Raw genomic sequence first — 19,931 nt, 5'->3', positions numbered from 1 at the left:
TCATCATCACCAGCCTATCTACGCCCACTGCAGGGCAAAGGCCTCTCCCATTATTCTCCAGTTACCTCGGTCCTGTGCCAACTGTGACCAATTTATCCCCGCAAACTTCTTGATCTCATCTGCCCATCTAACTTTCTGCCGCCCCCTGCAACGCTTGCCTTCTCTAGGGATCCACTCTGTTACCCTTAATGACCAGCGGTTATCTTGCCTTCGCATTACATGCCCTGCCCACGTCCATTTCTTCTTCTTAATTTCTACTAATATGTCTTTAACACCAGTTTGCTCCCTCACCCACTCCGCTCTCTTCTTGTCCCTTAATGTTACACCTATCATTTTCCGCTCCATTGCCCGCTGAGTCGTTCTCAATTTAAGTTGAACCCTCTTAGTGAGCCTCCAGGTTTCTGCCCCGTAGGTGAGTACCGGTAAGATGCAGCTGTCATACACTTTCTTCTTCAGCGACAATGGTAGGCTGCTATTCATTATCTGAGAATGTCTGCCATATGCACCCCACCCCATTCTGATCCTTCTAATTATCTCTGCCTGGTGGCCAACTGGTGGCCAACTGTCTGGTGGCCAATACTGGTGGCCAACTGTTGGGCTGTCCAGGCGTCGACTCGCAGGCCGCCTGGAGATCGAATGATGATCTTGTAGTCATTTGCGGGCAGCTTTGGGAGTGTTGGCTTGCATGGGGCGGGAGTATCGGGAAGCGGTTGATCGGCTTCCGGGAGTTTCTTGCGTTGATGGCGGGCATGGCGTACTTGTTGCCACGGGTCATATCGCGGGAGTGTGCGTCCACTGGCGGGATCATGCGTTGGTTGCATTTCGTTCGATTCATCCATGGCACTTGGAGGCGTGCGCGAGGAGTATAATGCTGCCGATGTGAATCGCGACGTGCCCGGCGGCACGCTCAGCCGCTGCGCGCACTGCGAGGAACAGGTTTGGGTTAACAGCGTTCCCCACCTGAAATCTTGAAGCGCTGGTTGTGGTCCACCGGATGCACAGACTGGGTCATGGGTGGTATCGGCGAATAGCTGGTGACGCTACAAACACCTTCGTAGTAAATTTGCTGCGGTGGCGGTTGTCGTTTCGGAGCCAAGGAGTCCAAAAGCGGGAGCACATGCGACGTGACTGTGCGCTGCGCAGCCCCCTGGTGGCTTTTTTGTTCCCCAGCTGAAGGAGTGCACACACTTAAGGATTGTGTACTTTCTACGTGCGATGGTTTGCGAATTTATATGAAGCGATACATGAATATACCAACTAAGATTTATTTATATTGCCATTTGGTGTACCCAAACTCTTTCCGGCGCAAATGTTTCAAACCACTCATCGCAATATGCGCAAAAGTGCATATTGTCAACTTAAATTACGCTATAAAGCTGGTTATCGACTTGCTTTCATCCAAAATAATTTCTAGTGTCCAACTGTGAGCTAAGCACAGTGGATATGTATAAATTTTGCCGCTGGTGGTAAAGGTTTGATAACATATTTTGGCGTAAAATCGCACCGGTAATATTTTTAAGCACAAAAATTGCTGAAATAAAATCCTATCCCAACCACCTGAACAAGGTGCAGGCATCTAGCCTATAATGCCACGTTCAATGGAATATACACACCGAAAGCAAAGATGAGACACAAAGAACGAGACACTGTAGCTTTGTGAGGTCACTGTAGAAAAGCGGTAAGCTGTGGTATCTAGAGCCCAGCCGCTGAGAACGCAGCCGCTACTTATGCAAATGTGTTCCCCATTCAAACGACGCTGTCACCAAATTCTTTAACGTGGTCGAAATATGGCTAATCCTTTGTCAGGTAATAGGGACATGATTTACCACGTAAGAGACTGGTGTTTGCAAGTGATAACATTTTCTTGAGCGCCATAGTTTCAACTGCGCAAGAGACACTGGACGTAAGCGAGCGACAGGCACACGACAGTGCAAATTAAGTGATTTTGCGCAGTGGTTCCCCCTGTTCTTAGGTTTCACCCACTGCCCTTTCTTGCGCAGATAAAAACCATGACGTCTAATCAACAATTTGGCCAACAATCCAGAGTAAAGTCTCACGTTTTCTTGAATATCGAAATAAATATTAATGAATATTGAAACACGGGTTAGTGTACTCACAGCGGATGTTGAACTTTCGCTTCCGATTTTAGGAGGAGGCCCAGCAGCTTGCAGATTCCCTGGCTGCTCACGAAGGGCGCCCAGTAGCCTGCCGCCAGTACCTGCACAGGAGCGCCGTGAACACGATCAGTCGCTTTTTACTAGGCTACCGCTACGACCTAGAAGACCCTCGTCGCAGACCACTAGACGAGGCTCTGGAAGGCTTCAAGCTTGAGTCCGCCACGGTGCCTGTGGAGCACCGCACAGCCTGGCTGAGGACGGTGCTGCTAGACCGCCTGATGCCTTCTTCGCCCAGCGCCAATCGAGAGCGCCTGTTCACGAAGCTTCACGCAGTGGTCCGGTAAGCGTAGCCCAACCTTGCGTTGGTGTGCAAGAACACCTTTACTCGCTTGACGTTTGAATTTCAAACGCTAAGCCATCGCACAACTAACAACCATTGTTTGGGGAGGGCTGGTGTGCGTTTAGGTCATAGGGAGGTGGTCTCAAGCGTTTTATGAAGTTGAGCTCTTGAGGCTGGTTCAAGAGCCATGTCTACGGCCGTCTCCCGCTGCCCTTGAAATAAATTTTCTACTTTGCCCTCACTGTGGATAGAACCTCCGAGATCTGCCGGTGGCTTACGCATAACATTTCTTTCCAACTTTTACGTTCTTTGTCAGTATTTTTAACCTAACTGACCCTAGTTGGCTTGAAAACGTGTATTGCAAAAATCTTGTCATAACTGCGCTTTTGGCCAGGCCATCTGTAGATTGAATGAAAGCAAGGAGCCCTTCCGTGTTAGGCGGAAAACTTTTGAAAAATCAAAAGGAATGGTGGGTTTAAACAATCCTGCTTCTTGTGGAAGTTTTTTTCTTTGTCGAAGTCATTTTTTTTTCATGTATGGCACGTTAAAAGTCCTTATTACTATACTCTGAACGGTCCTGCGAGATGCCGCACTTAAGTACGTAATGTTACTTTATTAAACTTTCTCGTCCACAGCTCCAAACAGAATAAATCTTCTTTGAAATGTTCGACCACCAAATGGCTGAGTGAAGTCCTCTGGAGCCTTGTACCGCACTTACTCTGACGACAATCTTTATCGAGATCGTCGAGATCACACCCTCTAACTGTTTCGATAGTCATACTCATGGTCACACCCGATCAACCTCGCGTCTTGCATTTGCTGGTGAAGTTCCAGGTATTAGAGCGTCTTCTCTGCTCCGTTCCAGAAAAAGCGGACATAATACCATTATTCCTTGTATTTGCTGTTAGGACACTGACAGTTATAGTGCGTACAATTTTATTCTTAGTATTCCTGGTAGTTTTATGTACCCTATACGAAAATCAGGTCTGTTTAGGCATTACGACTTCTTTTCCCCAGGGATTTGGTGGATATAAATGAGTCCACGCGGACTGGTGAACGGAATGAGAGTTACATCGACATCTACATGGAGAGAATTCGTCAAGCGGAGAAGGACGGAAGCCAGTACTTTTCAGGTAATCTTTTAAGGCTTCACATAGACTCTTTCTTGCAGTTTATACAACTCTGATTGCGGTTCGTTTCCGCTTTCCTTCTAAATTTATTGCAAAAGCAAAAAAGGAAGCTGCAGCATTTAGAAAGTTTAATGCCTCCACCTTTCGGATGCTTTTCAGATGATTTATTACCGTTCCCCTCAAGATTGCTGTATCTCGCCCACCATTCATGCAAAAAATAAGCAAATACGTCTATTGGACAAGAAAAAACACAGCGCACAACTTCACTAAAATTTCTCTGTGAACAATGCTCCGGGTATATCTGCGCCTAAGCAAAGTTTATCAACACTCAGGCCACTACAAAGAGAACCCCGAAACACCTCGCATTTTTTACAATCGTTCCTATGCTTATGTCAGCGAAATCTTATAGTAAATCGCTCCCCTGCAGGGCGCTGAGTTCCCATGATTGAAGTACATTTAGTTCGTACTGTATGACTAGAACTACTTTATTTCTAGGGGGTTTGTGATTCCTAGTGCCTTGCATGCGGGCATGTCTAGAGGAAGTCGGTGTGGCTCGAAGGAGTTGCTCCACAATCCGAAAATTCTGCACTTTTTGCCCCAGTTGGCCTTGTGCCATAAAAATTCAACCGTCATCATAATCAACCTCTGCAGTCTACCGCACCACACACTCCGCGCCACGCACGTTTTTTAGCGCGTTTTTAGTTTTAGTCACACGTAGTCGAAGGACATACGTCAATTGCACCTGGCGCCGTGTTTTCCCAAGTTCTCTACCTGCCCTCTACCTGCTTCTACCTGCCCGTCTCATCCACCTCCCTCTACCTGCCTCTACCTGCCCGTCTCAAGAATTGCTCGTCTCATTCGAAAGAAATAACTTAGCCCAATGCTGGTTTTGGCGTGTCAACACTACTGTGTCGTGCGAGAATGGTCTTGTGGTGCAACAGGCCTAGCCGTAAAGTTTTCTAGGCGTGAAGCACCTTAAGTGCGAGGCTTCTCCGTCCGGCGTCCGGCGTCTGTGCTCACGGCAAAGCACCCTGTAAATCACAACCTCTGTGAACAAAAGGTTCACAAAAAATTAACAAGAACAAAACAAAAGGTTGCAAAAAGTTAGAAAGAGAGAGAGAGAAAATACAGTGAGAGAGGGAGAGAGAGATACAGAGCACCGTGTAAATCGAAACATGTGTGAACAAAATGTGTAGAAAAGGTTAACAAGAACAAAATGAAATGTTCAGAGGTGCTCCTGCAGAGCCGTGCTTCGCATGCGCGAGGACGATTGGATTGTACTGGATTGGATTGAATTGGATTTGGATTGAATTGAAACGAATTGGATTGGATGCAATTTAATTGCATTGGATTGAACTCGATTGGAAATCATTTTAGCAGTAGTAAGCACTCTACTGGGGGATTTCCGGTAAAAACGATCCACATTGCTTCGCCCGCTCGTCGTGGTTCACTTTGTGTAGACGCGAAATTTTTCTCATGCGCAGTCTCCCGGCTTGTGGGCAACCTGATAGACCTGCTGATGGGCGCCGTGACCACGGGCCCCGTGTTCCTGTACTGCCACCTGCTCAACCTGGCCAACCGATCCGACACGCTCCAGGTGCAGCTGCAGCGGGAGATCGATACCGTGGTGGGCCGTGACCGGGCTCCCACCTGGGAGGACCACGTGCACATGCCGCTCACCATGGCCACTATGTGGGAGATGTTCCGCTGGAAAATGCCCACCCCGTTCAACATCCCGCGAGGGTTGAGTACTGACTTCTTACGCGCTGTTTCATGCCGCAAAGAGTGTACGACTTTAGTCAAATTGAGGTGGCTATGCGGGCTACTTGGTACTGCATCGCAGCAATTCCCTTCATGTGCCCAGCACAATTCGATTAAAGAACCTGGAACGGACATCGGCGCTCCCACTTCCAGTGCTCATTTTATTCTCCAGCTGTGCTTGTGGTTTCATCAAAATTCTGAGGGCTTCATCCACGAGAGCAGAGCATTAGCACAGAATTGCGGCAGTCTCCATTCATTGTACCAGGTGAAGACGCGGTTTCTAATGCTTCAAGTATCACTGAGATAGTTGAGTAGGCAGACAAACTGTTGGAAGACAAACAACGCGACCATTGTGACGCGTTGTGTGCGTCACCAACTACGCATTGGAAGTTAATGTGTACTTCGTGTGGGTGACTGCAGCAGCGTTACCATGGCCTCGCCTACTTACGATTATGTTGTTTGCATTCGGGGGGAATTGCCGCCCGTTAGAATGCTGTCCAAGCGACGAATTAATACTTTTCATCAGCGAGACGGACACCGCATTGCTATTAGAAATTTGACAAGGTTTAAGCTAATCAATATTCAACTATGTAAATACAGCAGAACCTCTGACGTACTGAAAGTGTTCAATAGCGATAGATTTACATAAAAGCAATCACCTGGAAACGGCGCGTTGGCGATACCTTCACGTCTGTTTATCCAGTAGCTGTGGAAATGTTTGCTGAATATGTTGTCCGCAATTCAAAAAGGGAGGTTCAGCTGTGGTTCCTCCCAGTCGAAAATTATGAAACGGTCAATTGCCAAAACCGCCTGCACCTTGCCGTAGATAAATACTGAGGGCGTCATGTTGGCCCAATCGTAATGATCTCGGTTCACCGCTGAAAAAGGGCGGGTGTTTCAAAAGAAACAATTACGGCCTTGGCGGAGATTCTTGTGACCGAAATATTATGCAGCAGAAGCGTAGCTGGGCCAAATAAGGACTCTGAATAGGTCCGACCGGTGGCGGTACCTTACATGTGCCGGTTCTCCCAATGCATGAAATTGTGGCCCGTAAGTCGTGTGTTTCTCGTGTTTTCGGCTCCCGACTTGCTGGCACCAATCTGTTGGCGTCAATAATCTCTCAAACAAAAAGTTGCAGATAGCATCTCCGTTTAGCTCTGAAGATATAACACGCGATAGCGTTGATTCGGTGTCGAGGGTTCTTTTCGAGCAGAGTTGCTGCATTTGCTAAATTTCAGTGCTCTCCAAAAAATAAAGGCCATCGTAGCGAGCACAACTAGCCACCACAGGTTTTATCTTCCGTGGCACAAGAAAGACACAGGCCATCTGCGCTTGTGTGGCTTAATACGTGGCCGAGAAAGATTGCGGCTTAGTGATGTTGGCTATTTGGATGCACAAGTCGACGGTGTCAGCGTTTAGAAGTATTTACAATTTGAATTCGTGGCTTTACTGAAGTTCTTTGGCTTTTGCTAATACAGAACAGCAATACCTTCACTGAGCAAAATGTACTGGAAGTTCAGAAAAGGGGGTAACGTACTGTAGGCAGCCGAAGGATGGCTCTCTTGCCCTCTCAATTAGCTCACACTAATCTTGAGGTGACGACCTGTTCAGGGCTGCCTCCCATGTATCCATAATAGTGCATTATGTAATGATTCAGTTCCACTTATGAGCCTAACCTCGTATATTGCCCGGTTACACAGCAGATAAGGGAGCTGACCAAGGCACAATAGGTTACCAGGGCAGTATACTGAGAAAATTGTCTTCGTACTTTCAAACATCACCGCATCGGTGTATACTATGTTTTCATATTGCTAGAAGTTTTCTCGAAAAACATTGGGTCCCGAATTGACGCCTGGCCTTGTGTTGGTTTCGACAGAGGTTTTTCTGCACGGGGAGAGTTTTTATGGAGAGTCGCGAGTTCGGAGACCTGTCCACCTGGGATTCTAGTTGTTTCTTCTGCGGTGGCTCGCTAATCTACTATAAAAGACCTCTCTTGATCCTGCAGTGACCAGGCGCTTCCTCTGTGCTAGGAGAGCGTGCTGTTGAATTTCTTGAAATATATTATGACATAAAACAAAGCACCTTGAAGGCGATTATGAAACTTCGAAGGTGGATGATTCTTTATATTGTGACAAATACCGACAGAAAACCAGTATTAACTGGACCAGCCGGATTTGCAGAGGACCCACAAGATGTTGTGGAACCGAAGCACCAAAAGCTGAAGCTTTAGCTCGTCAAGCTTCTCTTCTTCTCCGAGCCATGTTTTTGTACTATCGTACATGACCCGGTAGGGAAAATAGCCGTGTGCCACAGTTCAAAACAGGTAATACCTGCGGCATTACCCCCTTTCCTGTGGATGCATCGTCCCGATGCGCAGTCCTAGAGCAGTTCAATGTGAGGTCGGGCGGGTGTAGTACAGCTTCATTCTTGCGACATGAACGACGTCAGATTGTGTAGTCTGCGAGGGGAATGAAACGTTCCTTGAGGAAGTACTTCGTCATCATCATCATGATCACCAGTCTTTCTAGATCACAGCAGGTCTAAGGCCTCTCCCATTTTTCTCCAATTATCCTGGTCCTGCGCTAACTCCGGCCAACCATTCCCCGCAAATGTCTTGATCTCATCTGCCCATCTAACGTTCTGGCGCCGCCTGCCACGCTTGCTTTTTCTAGGGATCCACTCTGCTACCCCTAATGACCAACGGTTATCTTTCCTTCGCATTACTTGCGCTGCCCACGTTCATTTCTTCTTAATTTGTACTAATACACTTCGCGTTGCGTTTATGACTTCGAAGTTCTTCTTGATTAGTGAAAGCTTTTTACACGCCACCTCGGTGTTCTCCTGGTGGTCAATTATGCCTGCTTTCTCTGCACCTGGTTTTCAAAACTGCGGCATTACCTTCTATCGCAAACGGCTCACAAGATTTCGAAACGAACTTGCAATGTGCATCTAAGTTTCCTGCGCTGGGTATTTTAGATTTTTCACTATTTTGCATGCACAGCCTCACATGTGCTCACGTTATTATGGCCGCACTGAAAAACTCAAACATGAATAAATCGTGTGTTTGTCCACGTACGCTTGGGCAAACGATTGTACGAAATTATGTATCGCCTCTATAGCTCTTGCATTCAACATGCAATCCGCTCGCAGAAAATACGACGAATTTTGTATCTTTCTAGACGAGTTTATCTTGTATCTTCTCGATGAGTTGTATCTTTCTCGACGAGCCTAGATGGCCTGAGGATGGTTCATCGTAACGTAACTGTAAAATGTCTTCACACAGGGATTTCGGAGGAATAAGCAAGCACGTAATTTCTGTGACAGCGAAATTTTTCTTACACAGGATGTTTTTCGAAAACAAAACGACGTACGACTACGGGCGCGCGAGCTTCGCAATCGAGGGGTGGTCCCCCCCAGGTAATCGCTGACAGGGCGCAGCTCCGCATCACTACGTTGTTCTTGAGCAAGGGCAGAGGGCGTCATGGCTCCAAGAAAGCCTTCGTTGCCGTCTTTGTCGTTCGAGGTTCAGTCCATCGTGGAACGGCAGAGGCAGTCCGCGTCGCTGTTCTCACGACCTCACTCGTAGGTGATACATCAAATTCCTGCAACCTGAGACTCCACCCAGCGTGACGCCCCCAAGGATCTTTTAGATTTTCCAACCAAAATAGAGGCTGATGATCAGTAGCCACCCTGAAATGTATCCCGGACAAATATGGTTGAAACTCAGTGATGGCCGATATGACGGCTAAGTATTTTTTATCAGTCGTGGAATAGATAGCTGTCGCACGTGACAGAGTACGGGTCACTTGAGCTATGACCCGATCCACGCCATCTTTCCACTGAACGAGTACGGTGCCCTAGCCAACGGCGCTTGCATCTGTGTGCAGCTCAGCGACAGCGCCCTCATTGGAGTGGCTGACTACAGGTGGGCTCCGAAAGCGTCCATTGAGCTCGTCAAATGCTGCAGAATCATCCTGGCCGCACTTTAACTGCACATCTTTCTTTGTTAACCACGTCAATGGTCCCGCTATGTTGGAAAAGTTTTCCACAAACTGGCCATAGTAGGCACAAACACCTAGAAAACGACGTACAGTATTTTGGTCGGTTGGCGTTGGAAAAGCAGCAACCGTATCTGTTTTTTTCGGGATCTGGACGGACGCTTTGAGAACGTATTACGTGACCCACAAATTTAAGCTCTTCGTACCCAAAGTGGTACTTTCCTGGCTTTAGTGATGGCTGGGCAGAGAGGATGGCTTCAAGAACGGCACGAAGGTGGTTGAAATGTTCTTCAAACGTCTTTGAAAACACCACAACGTCGTCCAGACACACCCGATATGCCTTCCAGTTTAGCTCAGACAAAAAAGTGCCAATCATTCGTTGAAAAGTGGCTAGGGCCGAGCACAATCCGCAAGGAAGCACCCTAGATTCGAGCAGCCCATCAGGTCTTATAAAAGCTGTTTTTCACGATTTCCTTCATCTACCTCTATTTTACAGTAACCGCTGCGGAGATCAATGAACGAAAATAATCAAGCATGGCGCAAGTGGTCACACAGGTCGTGAAAGCGTGGCAAAGGGTAGACGTCCTTTTTTCGTTACTTTGTTGAGTTTCCTGTTGTCCACACAGAAAATGAGAGTACCATCGTTCTCCTCAACGCGGACGACCGCTGATGCCCACGGGCTTGTCGATGGTTGTATGACGTCGTCATGGAGCATTTCCTTCACTTGACGACGATAAGCGTCCTGTTCTTTAGTCGAAACTCGGTAAGGGTGCTGCCGAATAGGTTGTCCGCTTTCGCCAGTGATGATACGATGTTTAGTTATCACCGTTGGCCGTACTTGCGATGACAGCGCGAAACAGTCAGTAAACGAGTTAATAACGCTGAGAAGCTGTTGCGGTTGTGATGGTGTCCGGTTAGGATTTAGGGCAACGTTCATGGCGTTTCCTGGTTCATTCTGTTCAACTGTACTCCTAGGTTTCCTGGTGTGTTCTGATCACTTATTGCTTCCAGGAAGGCGACTGCAGTCCCGTTCGATAAATGCTGGCGTTCCGTGCTGACGTTCGTAATGCGTATTTCCGTTCTCACGTTGGGGACGTCAACAAGACCCTGTGCTACACAGATTTGTTGGGCGAGCAGCAGTGAAACGCTTTCTTGGACGATACCCGCACTAAAAGCCTATCGCTTGCACTCGGCAGTAACAAACTTGCTAGCTCTAGGGGGTAGGGCAACGCTGTCGCCGCTAACACGTAAAGTGTAGACGCAAAGTCCCTCATCGTTGACAGGACGCGAGGTCAAAAATGCAACAACGAACTCCCGTAAGTTGATAACAGCTCTGTATTCTCGAAGGAAGTCCAAATCAAGTGTTCTCGGGTTTGAGCATTCCCGCAGCACAACAAAACAACCGGGGAAGGTGGCAGCTTGAAATCTGATTCGGGTGGTACAGACACCAGCTGTGCATATTTGGGGCCCACACCACGGCGTCGTGGCTTTGCGCAGCTTGCTTGGGCGGGAAAGCTTAAGACCGAATTATCAGCGCCGTTATCGACGCGAGCAGTTACTGGGTGACTGTCGAAGAAGACGGGAGTATCGGCCGAGACCAGTTCGTTTTCTTCAAAGGGAGTCCGAATCCGAAGGTCGCGCCATAGAGTTTCATACTCATATACACTAGAGGGAAACCTGGGGCCACTGTCTAGGGGAGCCGCGCTTCAGCGAGCGTTCGGTCATGTACCGGGCTCGCACGTTCCACTTGTCCTTGGCATGGCTCACGAATAGGTTGACAAATTGCCTCTGGCTGCAAAAATTCAACAATATTACTGCAGAAAATAAATCGAATGTGTTATATTATTATAAAATTAAACCTCCAGAAAGATATATTTGTTAGAGATTATTTATAAGCTTCATGCAAGAATAAAAAGCCAATGCTACTCATTTTTATTGATTTTGGCTCCAAGGCGAAAAAGAAGCCATGTGGCTAACCAAGCCAAGGAGGCGAGGAACGTCGCTAGCAGCGATGGCGCCGCCCACGGCGGCCCGCGAATGCAGCACCAGCTTTCCCTTTAGTATATATTAGTATGAAACTCTATGGTTCGCGCGTCTGTCGTGTTGGTGAAGGATTTTGAGCATGCTCCACAGTGGCCTTAACCCCAGTGGTGGTAAGGCCTTCATTTATTTATTCGGCGCTGAATAAGAGGTGCGTGCGCAACATAGCGGGAGGTGGTTCGGACCAGGTAAAAAGATATTACTGTCTTTCCATTTTGTGATGAAGGATGATCTGTGAAGCTGAACGCAGCCCACGGAGTGCACTAACGAAAGCATATTTGTTTGTAACTTGCAATTGAGCATACTTCCTAGCCTATAAGCTGAATAAAACGTGGAAGAACCTAAGCTTCATTTCTGCCGATGAAAACAAAGGTGTGTGTTTTCTGGCCGCGGGGTGGGCATCTTACCGTTTGCGTAACACACCAACCTAATCCGCTCGACCACTGAAGACAACGCACAGGCTGCATTGGACTGTTTACGCCCACATTTAACCTTCCCGCCAGTACGACGGACATGTTATCAGTGAGGGCATGAAACCTATAGCTGCGCGTGCACGGCCACCCTCCCTCCATTCTCAACATGTGCATGCCTAAACCAGAAATCGGTTGAGTGCGCGTGCTTAGAAGAGAACCACACCGTCGAAATTGTCGTTCTGAAAGCCTTTAGGCTGAATAAATACTATCGGCTTACTCGACCACCTCTAACTTGAGGCGGCAAAGGCGGCACAGCGGCTTTTCATTTTTTTTTCGCCCATTCGCGCTTCTGTTCGGGCCGACGCTTCTTCAATTCCCGCTTTTCTTGTTCTAGGCGAGTGACAAGCGTCCGTCCCATAGCGAGTTAAAGCGGGAAAGGCCTCAAGCTTTTTTCTAGCGAACAAGGATGTGGCTGCCCACTTTCCTCTCCCACCGTACGCATCTTACTGTCGGCGTAACACATCAGCCCAAACCCAAGCCGCTCAATTACATTAGCGCAGCTGACAGGGTGTATTACACATGAGTCTTCCACGTTTATGTCTCCCACCAGAACAACCGGTGTGTTATCGGTAGCGGCATGAAGCCCAGCTGTGCGTACACATTCCCTCCTTCCACCCCAAACCCTTGCACGCATAAACCGCAACCAGTGATGGGCGCATGCTTAGGCGCGAAATACACCTACCAGGCAAGTTCTCTTCAACCTGGACCAGTTCACAGCTATGCAGGGAGGGGGAATTTCAGGCGACAAGTGCGGTGGCTGCATGGTTGGCAGCGGCGTCGGCGGCTTTCGGGCGTTTTTTCGCCCATTCGCGCTCCTCTTTTTCTCCTCAACCATCTGAAAATAGACAGTTTTCGCAAACCGTTTCCGACGGTTTGCTCTGGAATCGGCGGCACGCTCAGCGAAACCGGAGCCAATGCCGTTCGCGGTCAAGCGCGCAACAAATGCGCAGTGGCGCTCCCGCTTGTTATCGGGGCGGAGCGGACCGTGAAAGACGGTTAGCTAAAACTCGCTAATGGCCCAACCGCCGCTATCAGCCGATCGCATGACTTGTGAAACAAGCGTCCGTACTGACGAGGGGAATGACAGTTTTGAAAAACGGGTCGGCTCTGCCAAGGCGAAGCCACGGAGAGGCTCAAAGTAAATCGGCTTCACAGGAATGAGACCGGGAGGGGGGAGTTACACATTTACTACTTCGCAGTAAAAGCCTGGATGAAGTCGGGTGTCCTATGTCGATTGCGCTGGCGGAAGCACAGATGATTCTGAAGCGCTTCAAACAAGAAAAGGAGCAGACATTGAACATGGGCGAGGACGAACCACGCAAGCAGGTGGCCGTCATCCTATGCATATACGGCTTTTGGCACCGGTTGAAGAAGATTGGAACCTGGTACCGTACTAAGGTGGTTTTCTCGGGAAGGAACCGGCTCAGCGGCATTTGTCGAGCTTTTCAAAAGCGGTTGCAATGAGGAAACGAACGCCAGCGGTGAACTTGCAGTGTAAAACACGTGGAGAGGTTCGCAAATTGCGCATGGGGAGTCATGTACAAGATTCATTTCGCATGCAGACGGATGTATATTGGACAGACCTGGGGGGTGTTTAAATGGAAAGGTTGAGCGAACAGAAGTGCAGTCTGAAAGGAGTCACCTCCAACTCGCACTTAGCGGCGCACTGCAAGGATTGTGGGGACTGCGCATGAAGGCCAGTACTCGACCAGCCAGCCCCGCTGTTTAGAAACAAAACACTTTGTCAAAAAAAAATGATGGAGAACTTTTACATGCATAAAAACCACGTCCGTTCATTGCAGTTTACAAGAAGGAGATGGCACTTCTTGATTTCGGTTAACCCTGGGGGGGAAGGGGTGAGAGAGGGAGAGAGATAAACTTTACAGTTGAAGTTAGCCTTTTTGTGGTCGGGGTCCATGGCGCCGTTAGTACGGCCGGCTGTCCTCGCCCTTTCCGCTAGCAAAAGCTGCGTTGCAGGACAGTAGCTGGCCAGCGTACTCTTCCACTGCTGGCGTGAGGGGTTTGGGATTGGGGGAAGATCTGGGTTGAATTTACACTGCCAGACAATATGGTACAGTGTGCCTGGGACTTGGCAATGAGTACATATATATTCATAAAGAGTAGGATGGATGGCGTGTAGTCGAGTTGGGTGTGGGTAGGTATAAGTCTGTAGTTGTCTCAGGATGACTTCCTGTTTTTTCGTGGCCTGATCAGTGACTGGTGGGTACAGTCGCCTTGCTAGCCGGTAATGTTGAGTAATGTCGGCGTATCTGAGGAGTGGTTGCTAGATCCGCTCTGACTGTTCTTGCGCTGCCCGGGGGGTTAGTTCTCGGTCCAAGATGCTGCCGTCTGGTTGCCGCGAAGACCAGAGTGGACGTGTGTCCATATGATCTTCATTTGCTTCTGGGGGGTGTTTGGAGGAGAACCCGAAGCGCTTGTATCAAAATCCTACCTGCTTGGTATGCTTGCCAGGCTGTTTGACTGTCCGTAATATTGACTTTGGCGTTTGTCTTGGAGAGGTCAACGGCGATAGCCGTCCCTTCAGCCAGCTGGGTGTTTGATGACCGAAACGTCAGGCACAAAGTAAGGTCGATTCCGGAGGCAACGACCGCCAATGTTACCCCGTATCTAGCGTATTCCGCCGCGTCTGCATAGACGCGGCGGAATACTGTATAAGCACGGCCTCCATACTGCTTTTCTAACGCAGTAGGTCTTGCTAAGCGCCATACGTCATGACGTTGAGGGCACATATTTCGGGCTATAGGTCGGACAGGAACTCTGGTCTTTATATCAGGCGGGATGTCCACGGCGTTTTCCGTGATGTGCGGCGCGGTGTACCCAGCTTAGCTATACTCGGGAACAAGTTAAGAACGGCACCAGCTCATGTACGGTATCAGTCCGCCTAAGCGACGGACCCGGATGTCAACGGGCGCGCGCGTTTTGAAAGGAGACTGCCACGAATGCGTGATATCGTCTGCCTTTTCTCACGTAGTTTGTTTGCCGTCGCTGCAGTAGTTTATAAGCATATTAGGTCCAACAAGATACAAAAACGGCTCGTGCCATGTTCAAAATATTAAAAAGTTTTAGCTGACCGTTTTTGACGCTCCGCTATGCTCCCGACGTTCCGCTCAGCACAACCGGAGCGTCAGCAGCCGAAAGGCTTTTAGCTAAGCGATAACCGTATCTCCCTCGACGGGGAATGATTCGCGTGACTGGTCGTTTCGCGTGCGCCTGTAAACCAAAATTTCAACCTAAAGGAAACATAAGAATTTGTATTTGGTTGCCCAAACAAAGCAAAATACCGTCTTTCTTGGCCTCATTTAACATTTGTTTTTGTATAATGTAGTCGCTGACATGGTATAATTTTTCTAAATAACAATAAACAAGCCGATAAACTTTGGGATAGCCAAGCCAAGGCTGTCTTTCTCGGCGCTGCATAGAAGCAACCCCGCGCATCGGTCGACGTTTTTCGCTTCCGTTCTAAAGATCTTTGAGGTGTGTGGCAACATTGTCTATTCGGAAGCGCTTTCGCGGCTTCGTCGGTCGTGTTTCAACTGAAGAAACGAAGTTCGCCGGAGCGCGCTCGCATTGCGGGGGCAGCCATGTTAACATTCCGCCCGGTAGCATAAGCTGCCGCGACGGTCCGCTAAGAGGCCCCGGTTAGCGGAGCGGGGCCCCGCTCCGGTGTCGCCGGTAGCGCGCTAGCGTGCCACGCATGCGCAATGGCGCTCCCGCTTGCTATCGGAGCGGAGCGGACCGTCAGAAACGGTCAGCTAAAACTCTCTATTCCCAGTAACGCGCTACTTGTGCTGCGCGGAGTGACATCCGGCTGCGGTGATGAGGCACAGCAGCAACTTCGGTGCCGTTCTTAAGTTGTAACCGAGTATAGCGTTTCCCTCCCAGTTGGGCTTGCTCCGAGTCTTACTTTCTGCTCCGTTGGGTGGGCTTCTAGGGGAGGCAGAAAATTAAAGAAGGGGTGCACAGCACGTGTGGATGCTCGAGAGCTGTGTTGAACATAACGTTTTTTAACTATCTTTTTGATTTGAGTTTACGACCCGGTGAGTCTGCGGAGGCGCCAGGATGTGGCTGTTCGTATAAATTGCTGGTTTCCCGCATAACAATCAGGTGTTTTTGTGCTCCGTGTCCTGTATTACATGTGCCTCTTCCTGTGTCCTCATGTTATCGCACAGTGGTATTAAAATCTGTACCAACTCGTCTAATTCACTGAATCCTGAGTTAATCCATGACGTCTTTTATGTGATAAATGGAGTGGCCGAGTGGCTCACTTGAGGTGACTACAGCGGTGGAATCTAGTCTTCGCTAGTGAAAAACATGCGGGTCCATCTGAGCTTTGATGGAGAAAACTGCTTCATGTGATCACTTTTGTTTTCTCGTTACCGTACCGTACTCCATTGTTTGCCGTACGACATTGTTTGGTTGTTGTGCTGTGCTGCGGCAGATTAACCGCCGTAATTGTCGGAATATTTCCAGAATTTATTTGCACCTTCTTGGTCGTAACTTAGCCTCGTGGTGTCCATTCCTCAAATGCTTAGCCACTGAGTCACCGCGGAGGATAATAAGTGCTATTATAAAGGAGATGGTAAAAGCGAGGACCGAAATGACAGGTAACATGCGACTGTCTGTTCCCTCCTGCTTAGGGAAATTTACAAACTAAGTTCACATTCGAGGACAGGGTCATCGAATCATTTCGCCTTTGGATAACACACACCTTCCTATCTTTAGCATGCAAACTGAACTCTTCAAGAGCCACCATTGACAGCCATCGCCATCTATATTACCCTCAAGGCCGATCTTGAGGCGCAGGCAGGCTTCTTATTTAGTTCCTTCCAAAGAAAGCACAGGTCCTGAATGGGTTTGTGGGGATCCGAACAATTACGGTGTTTCTTTTTCATGTGGATGTGTGTGTGTGTGTGTGTGTGCATGCGCGTGCATGCGTGCGCGTGCGTGCGTGTCATTGCGGGCTTCCATCTCTCAATAATAAATTGAATTAAAATAAAAGTGATTACATCATGACACACAGACCACGATTGTATGCACATAAATCAACTCTCCAATAGAAAACTATAGTAAAGTTAACAGGCCTTAAAGAGCCCTACTGATCTGTGTAGCCGAGAGGCGAACGAGAATAAAGCAAAAAAATGCAACTTGCAGCACAAAACTTTCTTTCGTTTCTGTTACAGCGTGGCAGATGACGCTACCCTTGGTGACTACCGCATCGGCAAGGGCACGGCGGTATTGCCCAATGTGTGGGCAGTACACATGAACCAAAAGGACTGGGAGAACCCGGAGACGTTCGATCCCTCGCGATTCCTGAAAGCGGATGGCACCGCGCAGACGACAAAGCCCGAACGCTTGCTCACATTCTCAATCGGTAATATGCTATTATGTCATGGGCGCATCGCCCGGCTACGTACTAAACGGTGTTTATCCAAGCGAAAACACCCTGCAGAAAAACTAGCTTTCTCTGGCGATGATTAAGAATGATCGTAGGTGAAGAACAAAAAAAGCGCTTCACTCGCCGTTATCAAACCTGTGTCCCTCGTGTTATGAAGCTGGCGTTTATCTGATTGCTTCATTTTTATTGCTCCATTTTTTGCCAATTGCTAGATTTAGACTTGTGCCATTTAACCACAGTTCAAAATCCGACAATCTTAGAATGCGTCACAAGATAGCTCCAGGTTCGACCACCGCCAGCATTAGACGAAGGGGTGCATGATTTTTTGTCTTTCTTTCCCCTTCCTTCGCTTGATCGAGCAGCAATTGGCTTGAACATGCTGGAGACCAATTCAGAAGAATAATTTGGATAACACTAGCGTGTCACCGGGTTGAGAGGGATTGCCGTACTTTAAATCTTCAACGACTGTATCCATTATAGTCAGATAGGCATTAGTTTCAGTCGAAATATTTCATGCAGGTCATGTAGCGTAACCACGGAGGCAGCAACTCGCAAAAGCCTGACACAAGTGCTTCCCGAAAATACCTTTCCCCATGTAACATCATTCACTCAGGATCTGCACTATATTATTTCACGTCAATATATTTAACAAATACTGCTTTAGCCTTGAGCTGAAATTCGTATGGCACTGTGTTTTTGTCCCCTGACTGTTCTCTTTTTCTTAAACCCACCGATTATTCATTTCTCTTCGATACCTGGCTACAATACCTATAACCCATTTATCAAGATTTTTTTTTACTAAACATAGCTTGTAAATATGGGGATTAGCTAAGGTACAAGGAAACGAAGCGGTTCACGCCGCAGACCGAGAACATTCACACCGGACCGTCTCCGAGAGGGAACCACACCAAGAGAGACATCCAAAGTCTATGCCTCTTCACAAATACGCAGAAAGATTGCGGCACTACAGACAGGCTCGTCGCAAATATCCAGCGGCGGACCATCGACTAGTCAAAGACGCCACCAAGCTACGAAGACACGCAGAAGAAATATTGCCGCACTACAGACAGGCTGGCCGCAAACAAACAGCGGCGGACCACCGTCTAGCAAAAGAAGACGCCACCAAGCTACGAAGACTCCAAACAAACACTTATCCTCACAACGGCATACTTCACGCCATGTACCCGACACAATACACTGCCAACTGCAAATACTGCCTGCAGACAGGCACCCTATACCACATCGTTTGGGAGTGCTGCCACATTTCGGAACTGACACCAAACCCCAAATCCTCCTTTAAGCAGTGGGTGGAGATGCTGACCAGTTCTAACCTCTCTGACCAGAAAACGTTGCTGTAGAGAGCGTAGAAGACCGGTAGACTCCAAGGGGTCCCGGACTGAGGACTCCTCTCTCCGGGCGGGTGCCCCTGACACTAGCACCTGCCTGTTTTAATAAAAGTTTATTCCTCCCTCTCTTCCTTCTCGTCCTCCAGCAGACATAGCTTGCAAACATGGGGATAAACTAACGCGCAACAAGGAAACCAGAGTAAAATGAAAAATTGCTTAGGTATTTTGAGCTTAAGGGCTGAAAGAAACTGAAAAATTGCACCTTTCTTTGTGACTATACTTGAGTCTTACCAGAAAACGCTTTTCAATGTCTGCTGTCTTGTTGACGATTAGTGACAGTCATATTACCTGCTTTTCTTTTTCTTCTTTTGCTTGCTTCCTTCTTCGCCAAAACTTTTGTGGAAGCTCGTGCATGTGTAACCAGTAGAGTTATTTCTATTCACCCAGGAAGAAGAAGCTGTCCCGCAGAAACAGTGGGCATCGTGAATATGTTCCTCTACCTTACGACTCTACTGCAGCGGTTTCACGTTTTTCACGTTGAAGATGGCCAGACTGTAGAAATTGAGTCATGCGGACCATCCCAGCAACTGGCAACCATGAAGCTTAGATTTATTGAACGTGAAAAAACCCTGAATAAAACAATAGGGTAGTAGAATTTAAAACCTTCGAACAAAGGGTGTTGTGTAGACCAGGCAGGGACCCCAACTCCTCTCCTCTTGACGACGCCCTGGACTAAGGGTGCTTAGAAAAATAAAGTTTGCTTGCTTCCTTCCTCCGTCTCCTCTTTTCAGTTTCATGTGAGGTGTTCCCAACATGAATTCAATACTTCTGCTAGGTTTGTTCATACGAGAAAATAAGAAAACGTGACGCCATAGGGGAGAAATATGGAACATCTCTTAGTTGTCATTTGACAAAGTCGTGCAGTGCAGGTTATTTCTGTTTGGCAATTTCGGTTACGAAAAATGTTTCACGTAAGAACGGTTTCTCCACTATTACGATGCGCAAAAAATTACTCGCAAATTTCATTGCTTTTCCTGAAATGTCGCCGAGAGACAATGGTCATATTGTCACGTAGCCAAAGACGGGAGACCAAACTAGGGTGGCTAAGTTTGCGGTCGGTGGCTGGCTCTAGTTAAACTGGCTTGGCAGCTTCCAGAGGTCGCTGGGAGTATAAAGGCTGCGTACCCATCACTTCCACCAGATGTCACGAAGCCAAAGACGACGAAGCTCTCATGAAAAAAAAACATGTTTATTCGAGCCAACTTTTCCTCCCCTAACAACTCAGAATACACAGTCGGTGAAACAGCGGT

At 48.1% G+C, this 19,931-nt stretch overlaps 1 protein-coding gene across 1 annotated transcript in view; it reads left to right on the top strand.

The window, feature by feature from the left end:
- Positions 1-19,403, top strand: part of LOC144143290 (vitamin D 25-hydroxylase-like) — a 33,312-nt gene extending 13,909 nt beyond the window's left edge. The window contains exons 4-8 of the mRNA XM_077675063.1: positions 2,150-2,457; positions 3,475-3,590; positions 5,072-5,330; positions 17,061-17,251; positions 19,069-19,403. Of these exons, the coding sequence (XP_077531189.1) occupies positions 2,150-2,457; positions 3,475-3,590; positions 5,072-5,330; positions 17,061-17,251; positions 19,069-19,271 (1,077 nt within the window). The 3' untranslated portion in view covers positions 19,272-19,403. The remainder of the gene's footprint in view (positions 1-2,149; positions 2,458-3,474; positions 3,591-5,071; positions 5,331-17,060; positions 17,252-19,068) is intronic.
- The last annotated feature ends 528 nt before the right edge of the window (positions 19,404-19,931 follow it).

This window comes from Haemaphysalis longicornis, unplaced genomic scaffold, assembly GCF_048455015.1.
Source record: "Haemaphysalis longicornis isolate Haplotype H1 unplaced genomic scaffold, Haemaphysalis longicornis Haplotype H1 scaffold_6, whole genome shotgun sequence".
Classification (NCBI taxonomy): domain Eukaryota; kingdom Metazoa; phylum Arthropoda; class Arachnida; order Ixodida; family Ixodidae; genus Haemaphysalis; species Haemaphysalis longicornis.
This window is presented reverse-complemented; position numbering and strand designations above follow the sequence as displayed.